The sequence below is a fragment of the Diceros bicornis genome, chromosome 20 (genome assembly GCF_020826845.1).
Source record: "Diceros bicornis minor isolate mBicDic1 chromosome 20, mDicBic1.mat.cur, whole genome shotgun sequence".
In the NCBI taxonomy this organism is placed as follows: Eukaryota; Metazoa; Chordata; class Mammalia; order Perissodactyla; family Rhinocerotidae; genus Diceros; species Diceros bicornis.
Genome location: NC_080759.1, coordinates 5,786,410 through 5,806,575, shown reverse-complemented (window position 1 = coordinate 5,806,575; position 20,166 = coordinate 5,786,410). Strand labels below are relative to the sequence as shown.

General features: G+C 57.9%; 1 protein-coding gene across 1 annotated transcript; it reads left to right on the top strand.

Moving 5' to 3' along the window:
• The first annotated feature begins 1,757 nt into the window (after nt 1-1,757).
• Nucleotides 1,758-18,984, top strand: IL12RB1 (interleukin 12 receptor subunit beta 1). The gene is made up of 16 exons (XM_058563734.1): nt 1,758-1,915; nt 2,940-3,002; nt 3,913-4,027; nt 4,521-4,690; nt 5,927-6,066; nt 8,330-8,363; nt 8,836-8,961; nt 9,665-9,747; nt 10,834-11,071; nt 12,836-13,003; nt 13,692-13,829; nt 14,138-14,293; nt 15,537-15,671; nt 16,566-16,671; nt 16,976-17,057; nt 17,800-18,984. The coding sequence occupies exons 1-16, from the start codon at nt 1,855-1,857 to the stop codon at nt 18,148-18,150; spliced, it is 2,166 nt and encodes a 721-aa protein (XP_058419717.1). The 5' UTR covers nt 1,758-1,854; the 3' UTR covers nt 18,151-18,984.
• The last annotated feature ends 1,182 nt before the right edge of the window (nt 18,985-20,166 follow it).

Sequence of the window (20,166 nt, the reverse complement as noted above, 5' to 3'; positions counted from 1 at the left end):
CAGAACAGCCCCTGCATCTGCCCCTCCCTACACCCAGCCCCGACCCTGAGGTGCTGGGGGCATCTGTGTCACCTTACCTCCCTCCCTCCCTCGATGTTTCTCCAGTGGCTGGTCTGGTGCTGGCAGGATGGGAAAGAGGTGTGACAAGAGCAGAAGCCACTGGGGGTCCCAGAAACAAGAGCTAATCCTAGGAGCCCTCCTTTATCCTCGCCACAGCCCATTTTGCGGATGGGGTAGCCGAGGCCGGGAGGGCCAACCTTGGTGGGGATTGGAGGTTGGAGGCAGCCCTGGGGCACGGGCCCCACTCCCCAGAGTGCAGAGCTCAGCCCTGCTGGGGGCTCTGTCTCAGGGTTTGAATCTACCTCTTCGCCTTCAGCCGGGGCCTTGAGTGGTCTGGGCGCCTCTGGGCTCAGTTTCTCCGTCTGTGAAATGGGGCACGTGATGGTGTCTCCTGGGGTAGGGGGTCTCAAGATTGTGGAGTGGGGCCATGAGTTTGCCCAACTAGCTCTTCCGTCCTTCTTTATGTTTCACTCAATCTCTGTCTCTGCCCCTCCCCCAGGCCTCACCCATCAGTCCCGAAACTCACTCCACCCCCTGGCCTGGGCCTTGGCGCCGGTGAAGGCTGTTCTGTGTGGGGTCACGGGGGCCCTGTCTCCACTGTGCCAGGCCTGGGACACTGCCTCTTTGTTCCCGTGGCTCTGACCTCATGGCCTGCTGTGCGCCTGACACTGGCCAGCCAGCTGCCCCTCGGAACCAGGGTCCTCGGAGGAGGGGCCTCCTCCCTGCGCCCCTGGGCCTCAGTTTACCCAGATGCTCTCCCCTGACCTTCATCCTGCTCCTCAGTTCCCCTGGGCTCCGTGAACATTTTTTTAGGTAAACATCACATAACGTAAAATCAACCATTTTAATGTACAATTCAGTGGCATCTAGCACATTCATAATGTTGTGCAACCACCACCTCTAAATAGTTCCAGAACATTCCCATCACCCCAAAAGGAGACCCTGTCCCCATGAGTGGTCACTCCTCACCCCCTCCCTCAGCCCCTGGGGACCACTAATCTCCTTTCTGTCTCCGTGGATTTGCCTCTTGTGGCCATTTCACATACATTGATTCACACAACACGTGGGCTCCTGTGTCTGGCTTCTCTCGCTCAGCGTGAGGTTTTGAGGTGCGTCCACTTTGTAGCGTGAGTCAGCTCCCCTCCATGGACACTTGGGGCCTTTGTTGACGGCGGGGAGATAGGGTCAGACATGAGAGTCCCCGGGGCCGCGAAGCAGACACAGGGAAGAGACTCGGCTGAGTCCACAGGAGGTGAGGAGACTTCATGAGCCGAGACCCAGGGTGTCCTGAGGCTGGAGTGTGGGAACCGGGGAGGCAGGCACTTTGAGGGCCCAGCGTACAAGAGCGCCGCAGAACGACGTGTCGGGAGAGAGAACACAGCCGTCCAAGGGCACGGGCGACCACTCAGCTCCTGAGGCTCAGAAGTCGGCCAGACGGGGCCGACGTCCGGCCCAGGGCACAGAGCCACAGGCCACCCATGGGGCTGGCACCCGGTGGCCAGCTGGGGTCTGAGGCCAGCAGAGCAGACCTCCAGACCTGGGGCCCAGGTCCGACTTACCCCGTGGGTGAGTTTGCGGCCAGGATGAGGCCACCACCGAGCTGACTTCCTGGGTTTCTCTTTCACTTTGACTTGGGCTGGGAGGGGCCATGACACCTAACTTTTTTCTTTTTTTGATCTTTTTAGTCTTCTTTCTTGCTCAGCTTTAACGTGTTCCGGGGTGAGGACAGGGCGGCTGGGGCCTCAGTGGCGGCGCAGAAGCTCATCCGTGGCCGCCGGCCTTCGAGTGGACCCAATGGGCCGGCCAGTGGCCAGGCTGGTCCCCCTCCTCCTCCTTCTGCTCCCCGGGCAAGGCGGTGAGTCCCCCACCCTGGTGCTCGGCTCTTCTTGCTGGGGACGTGTGTGTGGAGGGCCGTGGACCCCTGTCCCGGCACTGGTTCTGCATCTCTGTGCCTCAGTCTTTCCCTCTGTCAAATGGAAGATCTCTGATGAAGGCTTCTGGGGTCAGACTTGGGCATCTCCTCTCCGGTCTTGATTTGTCTTCTGTGGAATGCGCTGGATCTTTGACTCCTTCCCAGCTCCCAGAGTTCAATGAGAAATAGCTAAGGAAGGGATAAAGAGCAAGTATATATATAATCGATATATATATAAAACAGTATATTATGTATATAGTATATATAATATATATCTATATACTCTCTCTCCATCTGTGGAATCAGATGGGAAGGGGCTCAGCCCCCTGGGATGGCTGGGTTTGACTCTAATCTCAGGTTTGCTGTTGCTGCTGTGTGACCTCAGGCAACTTCTTTGTCTCTCTGTGCTTCAGTTTCCCTCTCTGTAAACTGGGGATGAGCAGGGTGCTGACTCTTCAGATAGCTTGATGCCCTGAATGCAGGAAGAGGGCTCAGAGCAGGCTGGCCACACTGTAAGGCTTCACTGGATCAGGCAGGGCTGGAGACCAGTGACAGAGGGGGCAGGGGACCCCGGATTGCTTTGGAGGAGTAGCCTGAGAGGTAGATAAGGGTGGATGAATGGATGGGATGGTAGGTGGGTGGATGGGTGATAGATGGATGGATGGATGGATGGAATGATGGGTAGTGAATGAATGGTGGGTGGGTAGGTAGATGAGTGGATAGTTGGATGGATAGTTAGACGGATGATGGATGGAGAGGTGGTAGGCAGGTGGGTGGGTGGATGGATGGATGGATGAATGGGTGGATGGATGGTTGGATGGGTGGGTGAGTGGATGGGTGGATGGGTGGATGGATAGATGAGAAAGTGGGTGGGCAGGTGGGTGGTCACTTGGCCAGCCCCCAGGCCGAGTCTCTCCTCCACGCAGGGAGGGCCCAGAATGTCACTCTCTCCTTGTTGTCTTTGCAGCTGGAGCCTGCAGTAGCAGTGGGTGCTGTTTCCAGGACCCGCCATATCCGGATGCAGACTCAGGTCTGGGGCGTTCCTCATGGTGGGGGGGGGGTTGTGTTGGGCTCTGACTGCTCATCCCTAGCAGCCCCTCCCTCAGCCCCACCTGGGGTCTTGAGAGCCCTGACCCGACCCGACAGCCTGGCGGCCTGAGCAGCCTGTCCTCACCGAGCTGGGGTGGCCTGGAGCAGTCCCCACCTCTCTGTGCCTGTCTCCTCCCTAGCGGGGTCGCAGGGCTGGTGTCCACGGCTGCTCAGATTGGTCAGCATGAGGGCTAAGCAGCTGTTAAAGATTCTGAAGCTCTCCTGAGGCAAGTGTTGCCGGAACATTTACGCTGTCGTGCACCCCACTGAGGGTCTGCCCTGAGCAGGTGCCTCATCTACTCCTCTGCTCGATAAGTAATTGCTGAGCACCTACTATATGCAGGCAGTTCTGGGCATGAAGGAGTCATCTGTGAGCCCAGCTGTCCTCCTGGGGTCACAGCGTAGACCAACAGGTAGACAAGAGAAAACAAGTGCATATACCGCCTATGGTGACTGTGAGGAACCAGAGCAGGGCGGGAGCCAGAGACGGAGGGGCTGCTTCAGGTTGGCTGGTGGTAGAGGAGGTCACGCTGAAGGAGAAACTGGGATGTCAAGATCTGGGGGAAGTGCATTCCAGGCAGAGGGCACAGCACGTGCAAAGGTCCTGAGGTTGGAGTGAGCCAGGTTTGAGGACTGGTGAGGAGGCTGGTGTGGCGGGAGCAGGGCGAGCAGGGGAGATGGCAGGAGATGGGTGGGGAGGGCACAGTGGGGCCTGGGAGCCACGGCAGATTTAGGCTGAGGTGACACCGGATTACATAGGTGGCACAAAGATTCATCCTGGGGGGGGGGGGGCTTCAGCATGGAGACTCCCACACACTGGTCTGTTCTCAAACCTCTGGGATCTCCTCCAGGCTCGGCTTCGGGCCCCAGAGCCCTGAACTGCTACCGGATATCCAGCGCCGGTTACGAATGCTCCTGGCAGTATGAGGGCCCCGCGGCCGGGGTCAGCCACTTCCTGAGGTGCTGGTGAGGACCCCGCCCCAGGCCCAGGCCCGCAGCCGCCTTGTCACCCTGCTCCTGACCCTGCGCCTGTGCTCAGATGTGGGACCTTGGCAGCGTCCTTGCTCCTTCCTGGGCCTCAGTTTCTAGTGTGGGAAGGGAGGGTTGGGGCTCTGTGTTGGAGGGGGCAGTGTGAGTGGGCATCCAGATAGGCAGCGATTAGGGTCCCTCTAGTCCTCTCTCCACCCTCCCCCTCTCACTCACTCATCCATCTGTGCATCCATTCATCCAGCCATTCATTTCTTCCTTCCCTCTGTGGCACCCCATATTGGGAGATTCTGGGCTCCTCCAAACCCCACAGTCCCAGGCTGATCCCCAAGGAACTCCCAGGCTGGGGAGGGGGAATAAAAGGGGCAGAAAAGAATGCTGAGATGTGATGTGTGTTGTCGGCTGTGGCCACTGAGACACTCTGGGGTCCACTAGGACCCTAGACTCAGCACCAACACCATCCTGCCTGCAGCCTCAGGCCTGGGCGCTGCTGCTACTTCGCCACTGGCTCAGCCACCAAGCTGCAGTTCTCCGAGCAGGATGGCATATCTGTGCTCTACGCTGTCACACTCTGGGTGGAATCCCGGGTCGCGAACCGGACGGAGAAGTCGCCTGAGGTTACCCTGAAGCTTTACAGTTCAGGTCAGCACCCTGCCCTCCTCCTCCTCCCTGCTGTCCCTTCCTCACCCAAGAGGCCTCTGGTCCTCAAGCCTAGACCTGGGGGGAGTCTGGGCCCTGGCAAGGGGCTTGGTAATGCCAGCCGTTTTCACACCAAACACTGTTGTGTGACTTGGCAGTCTTTCAGGATCCCCTTACAAATCCCCAACTGCTGGACACATAGGTTGCTTCTGGTTTCTCCCAAGGCCATAATGCTGCAGGGATCCTGTTGGGTCTTTAATATATTTTTTCATGACTCGAAACATTCATCTAGCATATGGTTGTTGAGCGGCTACTGTGTGCCATGTTGAGTCACAGGGGACGTGGCGAGGCCAATGGAGGTTGCAGCCCAGGGCTGGGACTAGGGTGAGGTGAGCGAGGCACTCACTTGAGCATAAAATTTTAAGGGGCTGCTAGAAACTCAGGAGTCAATATAAACAATACTGTAATGGAATATTTTGAAAAATCAAAATTAATGCAAAGAATACTCCATGAGAAACAAAAGATCAACATTTTAAAGACAGACAAGATCCCACCCTGGATTTGTATAGCCTTGACTCACTCACCTCAGCCTGACACCTGCCCTGTCCCCGCCTTCACGGAGCCCAGACTCAGTGGGGTGACGGATGGGGTGCGATGGTTACACAGAGTGAGATCCTGCGGGGGGGCCAAGGTGGCCCCCAGCTCAACACGAGCCCTGAAGGATGAGAAGGATCCAGCAGGGAGAAAGGTGGGATGGTGTCCCGGGCAGAGAGCACAGCAAGCGCAAAGGCCCTGAGGTAGAACCTCCCTTCCCTCTGCGGCGTGAAATGCCCAAGATGCAGAGAGAGAGAGCTGTCTCTTCTTGGGTCAGGCTCCTTGAAGCGGGTCGAAAAATTAGTGAGATTTTCCTAAAAGTCCTCCAGAAAAATAGAATCAATTAATTACCCTCTCGTCAGCAATTGTCAAAAGTGCCTGTCTTACCCCGACCTCGCCAGCAGCGGGTATTAATATTTTAAAGATATCTTCGCTAAGAGGATCCTGTGTATAAATGTTGACTCTTTGACCCATAGAATCCCGGGCTTAAATGGGACCTGCAAGGGTGTCCCTGATTCACATTTGGGGTACTCAGTTGGTTACCCTGGGCTGGGCGGGGGGTGGGGGGTGGATTTTCTGGAATTTTCGGGACTAACAATTCATACACATGCCAGCTTCCCTCTCCAACCCCACCTCTGCTTCCAGTTAAATACGACCCTCCGCCAGGAGACATCAGGGTGTCTGGGGCAGCCGGCTGGCTGCGCATGGAGTGGGAGACCCCAGCCCGCCAGGAGGGGGCCCAGGTGCAGTTCCGGCGGCGGGCGCCTGGCAGCCCGTGGAAGCTGGTGAGTCCGCGCCCGGCCAGGGGCGCACAGGCCTCTCCCTGGGCGTCTGCACACCCAGCGCCCCCTCCCCATCTCTGCATCTGCCACCCCCACCCGGCCTCCACTCTCGCCCATGTGCAACCTTGGGGGTCTCCGACACTCAGATCTGACCACGTGACCGCGCTGGCCCACACGCCCGCCACGGCTCCCCATCACCCTCGGGAGGGCAGCCTCATCCTCAGCTGGCCCCAGACCCCATCACCTGCCTCGTGATGCCTCTGCCCCTCCTGAACGGCCGCCCTCCTCTGCCATGCCCTGGATTTCCAGCCTCCCTGCCTTTGCACACGCAGTGACCACCACCTGCGCGCCCCCCTCTCCCTCTGGGCACATGCCAGTCTGGCTCACCTTCAGGGTCCAGCTCAAGGGCCACCTCTTCCAGGACGCTGTCCTTCCCCCCGCTCCTTCCTTTCTTCCTGCAGCCCTTCCTTCTGTTTGTTGAGGTATAACTGACATATAACATTATGTTAGTTTCAAGTGGACAACATAGGGATGTGATATTTGTGTAGATTGTGACATGCGCACCACAGTAAGTCTAGTTAACATCTGCCACCACACACAGTTACAGATTTTTTTTTCTTGTGATGGGAACTTTTAAGGTCTACTCTCTCAGCAACTGTCAAATATGCAATACAGTGTTATTAACCGTAGTCACCGTGCTGTACCTCACATTCCCACGACTTATTTGTAAGTGGAAGTTTGTACCTTTTGACCCCCTTCACCCATCCCCCACCCCCACCCTCCGCCTCAGGCGACCAACAGTCTATTCTCTGTATCTACGAGTTCAATTTTGTTTTGTTTTTGAGATTCCACCTAAAAGTGAGATCATCCAGTATACCTCTCTGTCTGGCTTATTTCACACAGCCCTCCAGGTCCATCCATGGTGCTGCAGATGGCAAGATCCCCCTCTTTTTAATAGCCAGAGAATGTCGCATTGTATCTCTCTCTCACATTTCTTTCCACGTACTTATGTCAGTGGACAGAGGCTGTGTCCGCGTCTTGGGTATTATGACTAATGCTGCAGTGAACGTGGGGCTGCAGATGTCTTTTGGAGTTAGTGTTTTCATTTCCTTCAGATAAATACCCAGAAGTAGAATTGCTGGATCATATGGGTGTTCTATTTTTAATTTTTTGAGGAAACTCCATACTGCTCTCCATAGGGCTGCACCAATTTCCATTCCCGCCAACAGTGCACACGTGTCCCTCTTCTCCACGTCCTCACCAACACCTGTTCTCTCTTGTCTTTTTGATGACAGCCAGCCCGACAGGTGTGAGGTGGTGCCTCATCGTGGTTGTGAGTTGCATTCCCCTGATGAGGAGGGATGCTGAGCACCTTTTCATGACCTGCTGGCCATCTGTGTGTCTTCTTTGTACCTTCATTCATTCTTCAGCTCTCTCTGTCCCCCTACTGTTCCCGCAGGCAGGGCAATCCGGGGCCTGCAAGAAACCTCGGCCCGACCTAGTCCTCAGGAAGCCCCCGTCTGAGGGAGCCGGAGGCCCCCAGCCTCTGAATTGTGGCTAGTCTCCTCCTCCCCAGACTGGGGAGGGCAGGGAGCTGCCCCGTCTTCCCTGCAAGCGTGCTCCTCCCTGAGCCGGTTTCCCCATCAGGTGAATGGGTGCAGATGAGTAAGAGGCAGGTGCCTGGGGCCCGTGACGGAAAGGGCATCTACGTTTTATTCCAGCCCCCTAAGCACCCTCTGCAGCAGACCCTCTCAGCCCCCTTCTCAGATGAGGAAACTGAGGCTTGGGGTGTCGGAGGACCTCTCAGGGTCGCCCGGGAGCCTGGGGCAGGCTGGGTCCCGGCTCTCTTGACCTGAACACAACAGACAGGTTTTGCCCCCTAAAATAATTTTTTAGGAAATTATAAAATAATAATTTTGCTTCCAAAAATAATTTTTAAATAAGCATTTAATTTTGGAATAATCTTAGATTTTCAGGAAAGTTACAAAGAAGTACAGAGAACTCCCGTAGAAGCTTCCCTCCTGTTCACGCCTTACCAGCCCCCGTGTGATTGTCACGGCTGAGGTGAACATGGGGACACTGCTATGAACTGAACCCCAGAGGTTATGTGGCTGCCACCAGTTTTTCAAGAATGTCCTCTTTCTGTTCCTGGATCTCATCTGAGGTCCCACATTGCATTTGGTAGAATCATTATTTAAAATTTCAAAAGAGCTAAGATTTTTCAACACCAAAATGTAAACAATATATAAATGTGGTCTCATCCTAGGGCGACTGCGGACTTCAGGATGATGCTGGCTTCGGTGAGAATAAGAATAGTAACAACAGCTGCAGCAAGTTAGCATTAATTGAGCACCTACTGTGTGCCAGGCCCAGTACTAAATTCTTTGTATGTTTGTGGCTCCGCCCTGTAGTTCGGTATTGGATTATGCCCATTTCACAGGTGAGGAAACAAAGGCTTGGGGGTGAGAAGCCGTTGGCCAAGGTCACATCCCAAGAGGTGGCCTTGCTGGGACTTGAACCCTTGACAGGTGAAGAAGTGGGTGATCCTCAGGGCCCCAAGAGGACAAGGCCTGGCCTGTTCCTGCTGTGTCCCCAGGGCCCGGCACACAGTTGGCTCTCAATAAGTGCACGTACACAGCTGGCACTCAATAAATGCATGTATACAGTTGGCACTCAATAAGTACATAGTGGCTAAGTGACCAGTGCCAAGCCCTGGGCACCCCCGGGTGTGGGACAGCCCCTCAGCCTCATGTTTGACCTGTTTCTCCCCAGAATCGTGCCTCTGCCCCCTGGAGAAAGATGCAGCCCAGGAGTTCCAGCTTCGGCGGCGGCGCCTCGGGCCAGAGGCCCCGGGAAGTCCCTGGAGCAGCTGGAGCAGCCCTGTGTGTGTTCCCCCTGGTGAGAGCAACTGGAGCCACAGAAACAGGGGCCAGCATTAGCAATATGGCAGTGGGTATAGAAATCAGGTGGCGAGTGTTACAAATAAGGCAGTGGAAGACATTAGGGAAAATTAGTGAAAGGTGGCAGGGCAGTGCGTGAGTTTCAGTTTGTAAAATGTGGCCAATCCGTAATCTAAAGAGAAAACATGTCTCAGTCTCTCTGTCTCCTTCCAGCTTTCGTGGTTGGCTTTGTTCTCTTAGAGCTGCACCAGGTGTCGACAGGTGGAAGTGGCCGTGTCATGCAGACGTATTTCCCAAATGACCCAGGGGCTGGAGCCTGGGCAGCTCCAGAGTGCAGACGTGGCCCCGCAGGAAGGGAGGGAGGGACAGGCGACTGGCTCCCTTCCCAAGTGCATATTTGCCGGGAAACAACTCCAAGAGATGTTTTTAGATTTTTTTTAATTGTGGCAAAAAAACACATAACATACTATGTACCATTTTAACCATTTTTAAGTGTCCAGGTCAATAGCATCAAGTATATTCACATCATTGAGGAGAGGATCTCCAAGTTTTCAGATTTTGAAAACTATGTAACAACCCAGGGTAATGCTGTGTCTCCTGGGAGAGAAGGGAAGGGCCCAGCCAGGTCCCCGTCGGGCCCTGCAGGAGCTTGTGAGGCCGGGCACCACCCCCAGCGTCACTGTCTTGATGTCTCATTGCAGAAACCACTCCCCAGCCTGAGGTGAGGTTCTCGGTGAAGAGGCTTGGCCGTGATGGGAGGAGGCAGGTGACCCTGGAGGGGCAGGTAATGGGGTGTCACAGGGCTGTGGGGTGGCCTGAGTACAGGCAGAAGGAGACAAGAGGCTGGAGGGGGATGTGCAAATGGGAAACTGAGGGAGATGAGATGTGGAGGTGGCAAGGACTGGGCGGACTGTAACTCTGAAGGTAATGGGGAGCCATGGAGGGTGTGTGAGCAGAGGAGGGATATGGTTGGACTCAGGCGTTCACAGGCTCCCTCTGGCCGCTTTCCGGGAAGAGATGGTGGGGAGATCAGGTGGAAGCTGGGAGGCCAGGAAGGAGGCAACAGTGTTGGTCTAGATGGGAGATGATTTCTTTGAAGTCCCCAAACAACCAATTCAGTGCTGTCTAACCCCCATTTTACAGAGAAGGAAACTGAGGCACAGTGGGAAAAGCCTCTTGCCTGAGTCAGGGGCAAAACCACCACATATTTCCCCCACTGGCTTCACCGTCCTTGGCTCAGCCAGGCCCCCAGTGGGCTGGCACAGCAGGCTCCAGGGACACTCCTCCGCTTCCTGGCCTTCCTCTCGTTTGAATTCCTTTTCTTTTTTTTTTTTGTGAGGAAGATCAGCCCTGAGCTAACATCCGTGCTAATCCTCCTCTCTTTGCTGAGGAAGACCAGCTCTGAGCTGACATCTATTGCCAATCCTCCTCCTTTTTTACCCCAAAGCCCCAGTAGATAGTTGTATGTCATAGTTGCACATCCTTCTAGTTGCTGTATGTGGGACGCGGGCTCAGCACCCCGGAGAAGCGGTGCGTCAGTGCGCGCCCGGGATCCGAACACGGGCCGCCAGCAGCGGAGCGCGCACCCAACCGCTAAGCCAGGGGCCGGCCCTGAATTCCTTTTCTTAGGAAAAGTTTCCAGGCTTCGAGTGACTGGGTGCAAAGGTGAAAACCTTTTTTTCCCTGGCTCTCACTGGGTTTTGCCAAACGCTTCCTTCCTCACACCAAGGTGCCCTGGCTGTGCACGCTGGCTTCCCAGCAGCCTCGCCGGCCTGAGGTCTATGGTCGCCGTCGACTTCCGGCGGGCGGGGCGGCGGCGCGTGCTCGCGGGCGCGCTCAGGTCCCCACGCGCCGCCCCTCGCTCCCGCAGCCGCCCCCGCTCGCGCTCCCGGAGGGCTGCGGCCGGCCGGGCGCCGGCGCGGACGTGAGCTACCGCGTGCGCCTGCGCATGCTGTCCTGCCCCTGCAAGGCCGAGGCCGCGAGGACCCTCCGCCTGCGCGACACCCTCGTGCTCTCGGGCGCCGCCTACGACCTGGCTGTCGTCTCCCGGAACCGCTTCGGCCCCGGCCCCAACCAGACGTGGCACATCCCCGCCGACGCCCGCACAGGTGCCTGCGCGTCCCCCCTCCCCTGGCCGCAGCCGGACCCGCAGCGAGGGCGCGTCTAGGTTAGGGGTGTGGCCGAGCGGTGACCGAGACGCAAACGTTATAACGCCACCTTGTAACAAATTCTAACTGGCAAACTGTAGCCCAGAAGCGCCTGTTTTTGTAAATAAAGTTTTATTGGGACCAGGGCCGGGATCAGGGTGTGGCGAGCGAGGTAGTGTCGTGCAAGTAGAGGCTTGATCCTGTCTTCATTTAAAACCTTGAAGTGCCTTCTTAGCGCAGTAGACAGTGCGTCAGTCTCATCAAACCTTGATATTTTGTTCATTATATGTACATATTCATATATTAAATATATACATTTTTTATATATAATGGAAAAATCAAGATTTATATTTATGTATATATGTATGTATATATACGTATGTATATATTTTATTGAAGTGAAATTCACATAGTAAAATTAACCATTTTAAAATGTACAATTCAAAGGCATTTAGTGCATTCACAATGTTGTGCAACCATCACCTCTGTCTAGTTCCAGAACATTCCATCACCCTAAAAGGAGACCGCCTCTCCGTGAGCAGTCACTCCCCATCCCCACTCCCCCAGCACTCAACAACCACTAATCCACTTTCTGTCTCTGTGGATTTGCCTGTTCTGGACGTTTCATATACATGGACTCACACACTATTTGTCCTGTGTCTGGCTTCTCTCTCTCAGCGTGAGGTCTCCGAGGTCCATCCGTGTTGTAGCGTGTCAGGGCTTCAGTCCTTGCTGTGACTGAGTAATAGTCCACTGTGTGGAGGGACCACATTGTGTTTATCTCTTTATCCGTTGATGGACACTTGGGCTGTTTCCGCCTTTTGGTGATTGTACATAGTGCTCATCATATATTTTTGCATTCATTTTGATTTTTTTAAAATATTGCCTTGAAACAGTGTTTATCTTGATGACCGAGTTCTTTGGAGCCTCCTTAAACTTCATGCCTAACGAGGGCCTCGCTCGCCTCACCCTGGTCCCAGCCCTGCTGAGCACCCAGCATCCTTGTGAGGGCAGGGCTGCTACGATGATGCCCATTTCAGAGATGAGACAAGCAAGGCTCAGACAGGTGAAGCCACTTGCCAGGGTGGCAGAGCAGCGAGTCTGCCAGCCCCTGGTCTGGTCTGGGCCATGGCCTCGCTGTGTGACCTTGGGGCAGTGACGCTCCCTCTCTCAGCCTCAGTTTCTGTATCATTGGGGTGATCATAGCAAAGTGGCGCCTGCCAAGCACTTGGCACTGGCCTGGCGCATACAGTCGGTGCTCAATAAATGGTAGTGGTTGTCCCCAGAACTGGAAGCAGTACCCACCCCTCTGAGGTTATTGCAGGTGCCCTCGCTGTAGGGAGTGGGCGAGAGGAGCCCAGGCGGCTGAGTGGGTGTGTTTTGAGGTCTCTGAGCTCTGGTCAGGCCGGGGCCGCCTGCACCCGCTGCTGGGTGGGGAGGGGGGGTACCTCCTGGAGCAGGAGCCGCCCACCAGGCTGGCGGGAGCAGTAGTGGCTGTGCGAGGAGCACTGATGGTGGGCGTCCTGGCAGGGGACCTGCAGCCAGGCTGAGGAGGACTCAGCTCATTCCTACAGCCTCTGCTGTCCCCTCTGCGGTGGCTCCCAACCCGGCAGCCCCCCAACATGTCAGGAGACAGGGCCAGACGCTGACACTCCCGCCCCGTGCGGTTAGAGCCTGGCGGGAGGGCAGGACAGGGGCCTCACGCGCCTCTCCGTCTCCTCCCAGAACCAGGGGCCCTGAGCATCAGCGCCGGAGCCAATGGGACCACCATGCACTGGCCAGCGCGGGCCCAGGGCACGACCTACTGCATCGAGTGGCAGCCCCAGGGCCAGGACGGGAGCCTCGCCACCTGCACCCTGACTGGACCCCAGGACCGGGACCCTGCTGGCATGGGTACTGTCATGTCGCTTGCCCCACCTCTGCCTTTTCGTCCTCCGTTAGAGCTCCTGGTCGGTTCAGACCTGCAGGGACCACACACCTGGGGTATCTGAGGCCCAGAGAGGGCTTGCCACTTGTTCGAGGTCACACAGAAGTGGAGACAGGCCAAGACTCGGGCCCTCCCACCCACACGGGCCTAGAGCCTCCTGCCGGGATCCTAGGGCATCAGGGCTCAGCCCTGGGCAGGTTGCGCCCCGGCAGGTTATGAGTCTCACGTTCCAGGGTGTGTGTTAAACACTCTCCCACACCCGAGAAGGTGGCAGCTAGAAGATGCTGGTGGCAAATTAATGAGGCCTCTGGAGGGAAGGGGGGCATATGGCCCAGGGAGCCTCGCACTCCCCCAGTCCCTACGCTGAGCCCCGCTGGGGCCCCAGTAAGCCTCACGTCATCTTGGCCCTCGAGGAGCTCCCAGCCCAGGAAGACAGAACTGGATACAGACGTCCCTGGCCCCATGGAGTGAGGGCTGGGCTGGAGGGGATGGGGACGGGTTGGAGGGAGGCATAGGGAAGGGATCCTGGAGGAGGGGACATGGGTGCAAGGGCTTTGAAGCATGAGTAGGAGTGCTCTAAGAGTTCCTGGCAGATAGCACAGCCACTGCAAAGGTGGGAACACAATCAATTTATGACCTTGATAATCCTTCCAGCAACCCACAGCTGGAGCCGAGCATCTGGGGCGATGGGGCAGAAGGTGTGTTACCGCATCACCATCTTTGCCTCTGTGCGCCCGGAGAAGCCCACCTCGTGGTCCACGGTCTTGTCCACCTACCACTTTGGGGGCAATGGTGAGCGGCCCACACCCGCAGGGTGGTCTCCCCAGAGGACTGGGCAGTTGCCTTGGGGGTCAGGAGGAGGGAAAGAGCATTTAGAGGCACCCACTGTGCATCAGGCCCTGGTCAGAGAGTGGACATGCGCATGTCAGCTCAGCGGGCTCCTGAGACGCCGCGGGCGGCACTGCCCCACTTTATAGATGAGAGACTGAGGCTCCGAGAGGGGCAGTGAGGGCGCCGGAGCGGAGCAGCTGAGCTCCCTGGGCCCCGGGCGGCACGGGCTGGGCGAGCAGGAAGTGACCGAGGCCGCGCTGTGGTTGCAGCCTCAGGCGCCGGGAGCCCGCAGCACGTGTCGGTGACGCAGCTCAGCCGGGACTCGGTGGCTGTGGCCTGGACGCCGTCGCTGCTGAGCAGCTGCCCAGGCGTCCTGAAGGAGTACGTTGTGCGCTGCCGCGGCGAGGACGGCACCCGGCTCTCCGGTAGGTGGGGCGCGCGGGCCCCTGGGGAGGGAGGGCTCCAGGCCTGCGGGCCACCATGCTGCGTGAGCCTGGGCACCTCACTGCCCTCTCGGGGCCTTGGGTTTCCCACCCATAAGACAAGAGAGTTGGACTCAAGGGTCTTGACTGTTCCTTCCAGACTCCCAACGAGGGCCTGGTGGGCATCGGCCTGGGCTCCCGATGTGCCGGGCGCATGGATGGCAGCCCCTCAGGCGAACCAACAACTAGACCCCCGTGGAGTGGGGACTACGGTCTCTATTCCAAGATGGGGAAACTGAGGCCTGGAGAGAGAGTCACTTGCCCAAAGGTTGGGCGAGCCTGGGTCTGAGCTCAGACTGTGCCCCCTTCTGCCCCCGGGAGGAAGAGGCGAGAATGGACTGGGTGGGTCTCGCCAGGGCTGGAGCCCGCTGCCATTCCACACCCGGGCTTCACTGCTGCGGTCAGCGGCCTTGCAGCTGCCAGCCAGGCGGGGAGACCCCGGCGCCTCGCACAAGCCTGCGTGGATGCCCAGCGGGGTCGCTGCCTCGTCCGCGGAGGCAGAGCTGCAAGCAGCCCATTTGCCAAAAGTCAAATTGCTGAAGAGTAAAGCACCAAATGACCATTCAGCCAAATTTATCAGTTTCCCCCAAATTTCTTTCAAGGAATATTCCTCTTGAATAGAGACGAAGAGTATGGGTTTAGGGTTCTAGGAATTTTTTCTTTTTGATGACAGCCAACAACTGTATTCTTATCTGAGAGGATTTTTATGGAGGGCTTTATTGTGAAAGTTACCCAGTTCCACACACACTCACTGAGGTCTTCCTGTGTGCTGAGGATCCCGGGGAGCAACACAGACACAGTTCACACTGACTTGAACCCTGAAGACGGGAGGAGGCAAGGGAGGAAACCCTGCGGGGATCTGGGGAAGGGGTGAACCAAGCCGGGGGGGGGGGGGACCAGCAGTGCAAAGGCCCTGAGGTGGCACTGAGCCTGGCGCCTGGAGTGAGCACAGAGAAGAGAAGGCAGAAGTGGCTGGACGGGAGGAGGAGGGGTCAGAACTGAGAAAACGAGCACCATTCACTGAATGTGGTGATGAAGAATATTCCCCCAAATAAGCCGGAGGAGAGCTGCTGCATTGAGGGAAGAGCCTTCAGCAAAATGTCCGAGCTCCGCCCCACCCCCGGGCGGCCAGCACGGCCTGCGGGGAATAAGAGGGTCCCGGGACCCACGCTGCCTCCCTCCGCAGAGCTGCCCGTGAAGCCCACGGAGACCCAGGCCACCGTCGGCGGCCTGCGAGCTGGTGCAGCCTACACCGTGCAGGTGCGGGCGGACACCGGGACGCTGCGCGGGGCCTGGAGCGCACCCCAGCACTTCAGCATGGGTGAGTGGGGCAGAAGGTAGTTACCCAGCATGCACTGCCCCATCCATGTGCATCTGCGAGCAGCCCCGTCCTGCCCTTGTTCCTTCCTTCGTGGCTCCCCATCATAGCCATTGAGAAAGTCCTAGCCCGACCTGCTCCCACCTCCTTCACCAGCCTCGTCTCCTGCAGCTTTCCTTCATGAACCTTCTCTCACACTCCCGAGGCCTTGCCCATGCAGGCCCCATGCCTGTACTGTTTCTTCTCCCCTTTGTCAAACTCCTGTTCATCCTTCAAAACTCGGCTCAGAAGCCTCCTCCTCCAGGAAGCCTCGTGTGCTTTCCTCTGGGCACTACCCCTCACCCCAGTTTTGACTGACTTGCCTCCCAAGCCTGACGCCTTGGGAGTGGGTGGGGATGTCTGTCCCGCTCTGCCTCCCCCAGCCCCCCTCCTGCAGAGGGGGAAGGAGCAGGAAGACTGTTTGAGTGAATGAATGAACGAATGTGTCTCCCATCACAAAGGTGAGGATGCAGGCCCTGTTGTCTTGAGATGTGTAGCTGTGAGAGATTTGAAGACCAACTGACCCTTGTCCCTGTCAACGTCCCTGCCTGTCGTCCTTGCAGTGAAGTCTGATCCCAAGAGAACTAATGGGTCAGCCCTGGCCGGGGTGGGAGAGGAACAAGCCCAGGGCCAACACGCAGGTGCCTGAGCTGCAGTGTCTCGAGCACTCCTGGCGCCAGGCCTTTGTCCCACAGCCACTGGGCAGGGGGGTCCCAGGTCTCCCACTTCACAGACGAGGAAATGGAGACACAGAGGGGCCCAGGGTCAGCAGCGAGCTGACGGAGGGCCTGGCCCCCAGCTCCCCCTCCAGCGAGAGGCAGGTGCCCCTCCCCCAACCCAAGCTTCTCTCCCCCACAGAAGTTCAGGTTTCTGAGCTGGCTGATCTGTCTGTCCTCCTGGCGTCTCTGGGGAGCTTCGTGAGCATCCTCCTCCTGGGTGTCCTGGGGTACCTCGGCCTGAACAGGTAACTCCCACCGCTCACCAACGGGACCCATGATACCGATCGCAGTAACCGCTCACGCCAATTAGATGTTCGTGCCCACTTCACAGACGGTAAAACTGTGCCCAGGTGGTCAGGCTCAGGGCATCCAGCGGTGGGGCAGAGCTGGCAGTTGAACTCGGGTCTGTCAAATTTCTGCACCCCCTTCCCCCAATTTGTATCCTCGCTCCCTTTATAACCTAATAGAGATGAAAATATAAGTCAGAACAATTGAAAAGTAAGAACACACAGAAGCACTGCCCCTCTGACCAGCCTCCCTCTTCCCCAGGGCCGTACGGCACCTGTGCCCACCCCTGCCCACACCTGGTGCCAGCACTGCTGTTGAGTTCCCTGGCAGCCAGGGGAAGCAGGTAAGGGCTCCTTTTCTAATTCCAGGTTCTGTTTATTGGGTCCATACTCTGGGCCAGGGCTTTGCTGGGTAATGGCCATGCATTAGCTCATTTTATTCTCCCCTAGCCCACTGAGGCAGGGACTCCATACACCTGTCCTATTTTACAGATGGGCAAGCAGAGGCCCCAAGAGGAACTCCTATGGGTCATTTCCTGGCAGTGAAAACAGAATTCAAAGTGCCTTCAACAAAAAGGGAACCTGATTAAAAAAAAAAAAAATCCCAGGGTGGTGGGCTTCACGCATGGCTGGATCCAGGGACTAGGGATCCATCTCTGTGCTGCTGTCCTCCCTGCAGGCTTCTCTCCAGGCAGTTTCAGCCTTCCCCCAGTGGAAGCAGGGTGTCCATTTTCCCGATTAACTGGAGCAAAAGTCTCAAGGATATCACTGATGGGCCCCGCTTGGGTCACATGCCCATCCCTAAGCCTGTCCCTGGAACCAGGGGGCTGGAGTGCTCTGATTGGCGGGGCCAGGATCACATTCCCATCCTAGAGCTGGGATGGGGCTAGTGCCCTGCCCATTCACATCAACTATGAGAAGATGAGGGGCAATTTCCCAAAGACAAATGGGGGACCCTTCCAATTGATCCTCGAATTGTTCTCAGGACTTAAGAGAATTTAGCCAGCAAGGACCTGGCCCACCCCATCCTGTGTGGATGGGAACTGGGGCCCTGCTCACAGCCTCGGCCCCGTTCTCCTTTTCCAGGCCTGGCAGTGGATCAGCCTGGCAGACTTTCCGGAGGAAGAGTCCCCGAAAGAGGTCCTGGTGGTGAACGTGTCGTGGGACAAAGGTGAGGGGACTGACCTGGACATACCCGAGCCCCTCGAGAAGATGACGCTGCCTCGGAGTGTTCCTGAGCCGGCCCTGGACACAGCGCTGCCCTCGGAGGACAGCAGACAGGCGCCAGAACACCTGGAGGCCAGGGCCCTGGGGCCTGGAGGGGAGGACGGCCTGGAGGGCAGCCCTGCCCTGGCGGCTGGACTCCCGCTGCTCCTGGGGGATCTGATGCAGAGCCCCAGGTTCCGTGACCCTGGGCACGGGGGCCTGGAGGCCTGAGGGAGGAACGGGAACTTCCACCTCAGCTTACGGACAGGAAGACCTCTGACTGCAATCCAGACGGCTGGTTATTGAGTGCTTATTGGATACCCAGCTGTTCCATCCAGACACTCGCATGACATCCTGAGTCCCCACAACCACTTTGAGAGGTCACAGCTGTTCTGTCTTACAGATGTGACCACGGAGGCTCAGAGAGGGCAAGTGGCTAGCCTGTAGCCACACAGCATGGACAGGAGTCAAACCCGGGCCAAGGGACCTGGACCCCATTTTCACCCCCAGGCTCTGGTGCCACTGCCCCTCCTCCCCCCACCTATTCTGTCCTGCACCTATAGTGACATGTCGTGTGGTGGGAACTCTAGAAACCGCCATGAAACGGAAGCTGCTACACCCGGGCCCAGGCCCAGGCCTAACATCCATGGGGCAAGGACAAGCGCTGTCATTGGCCTGTTTGGGGGTGGAATAGACTAGAGGGGGCCCAAAGGGGGCTCAGGCTGACCCTAGGGCCCTGGACTGGAGCTCCGGGCCCAGGAGCACTGTGGGGGGAGTCTGGGCGCCGAGCTGCAGGCTGCACCGCAGGGTCTAGGCCCGGATCTAGGCCGGGAAAGGAGAGGGTGCTCTGAGCACTTGGGGGGAGGCTTCTCCCCTGTAAAGGGGGGGTGTGATAAAGTTGACCTCGCCGAGCTGTTGGGGGTCTAAGGCTTACTAAGCGAGCCTCCCGTGGGGGCCTTCCCCTGGCCGGAGCCTGAGCGGCCATTCCTTCATTGCACGCATTGATCCGTCTCGCCTCGGGGCGCCGCCAGGAGCAGCGGTGCGAGGGACAGAACGGGTGGGCCCCTCGGGGCTGCGGAGGCGAGACTGGGCAGCGGCGCTGGCCCGACGGCGGGGGCGGTCCCGGGGTCGCTGCGCCCCCAGTCCTCCGCCTGGCGCTGCGCAGCCGGACCCGTGCCCCGCGTGCGCGCCGAGTCCGCTCCCCCCCTGCCCGCGGCGCGTCGCCGGCCCGCCCGTGGCCGCCAGGTGGCGGCGGCGCCTCCCCCTCCCACCGAGTTTGCCCCGCAGACGTTTCCGGTTCTAGGCGCGGGCGGCGCAGGCGAGGCCCCGGGCGCGAGCGGCCCGCCCCGGCCTCGGGGCTCGGCTTCCCTGCGTGCGTCTGGAGGGCCGAGTGCGCCGCTGCTCTCGTGTGCTCACGCCTCGCCGCCACCAGACCTGCCCTCCCTTGGAGACGGGTCACCTCGTTCCTTCCGGCCGGGCTCCAGCCTGGGGAGGAGGCCTGGACGACGGCAGGGCCAGGGGGACAGACAGGAGGGGGTGCTGGGCCAGCGGCCTCACGGGAAAGACCAGAATGACCAGACCCGCTGGGGCTCAGAGCTACCCGCCTCAATTCCAGATTCTGCCCCCACCGTCACAGTGGAGCCTCCACGGAGCGAAATGCTTGCAGGCAGGCTGTCTTGGGCCCACCCAGAAGCACAGGACTCAGTCTGGTGACCCCTGGAGTTGGCCGAAAACTCACCCCCAGGCACAGCCATCTGGATCAAGTAAGAGTTAGACCTTCCCTGAGCTCCGCCTGGAGCTCCTGCTGAAGTGAATGGGGAAAATGGACACCCTGCTTCCACTCGCGGAAGACTGAGCCTGCCTGGGGAGAAGCCTGCAGGGAGGACAGCAGCACAGAGAAATGGATCCCTAGTCCCTGGATCCAGCCATGCCTGAAGCCCACCACCCTGGGGATTTTTATTTATTTATTTAAAAATCAGGTTCCGTTTTTGTTGAAGCCCCTATGAGTTCTGTTTCTGCTGCTAGGAAACGACCCAGAGGGGTTCCTCTCAGGGCCTTTGCTAGCCCATCTGTAAAATAGAAAGGAGTTCAGAGCACTGGTGTGGGGTCCCTACCTCAGTGGATTGAGCAACCTGCTTAGCAGAGCCCTGGTCCAGTGATATTGAGCACCTGCTGTGTACTCACTATGCTGGGGCTCCTCTGAGTGTAGCTCCCTCAGCTCCTCCCAGCAGCTCCAGGAGTCAGGAC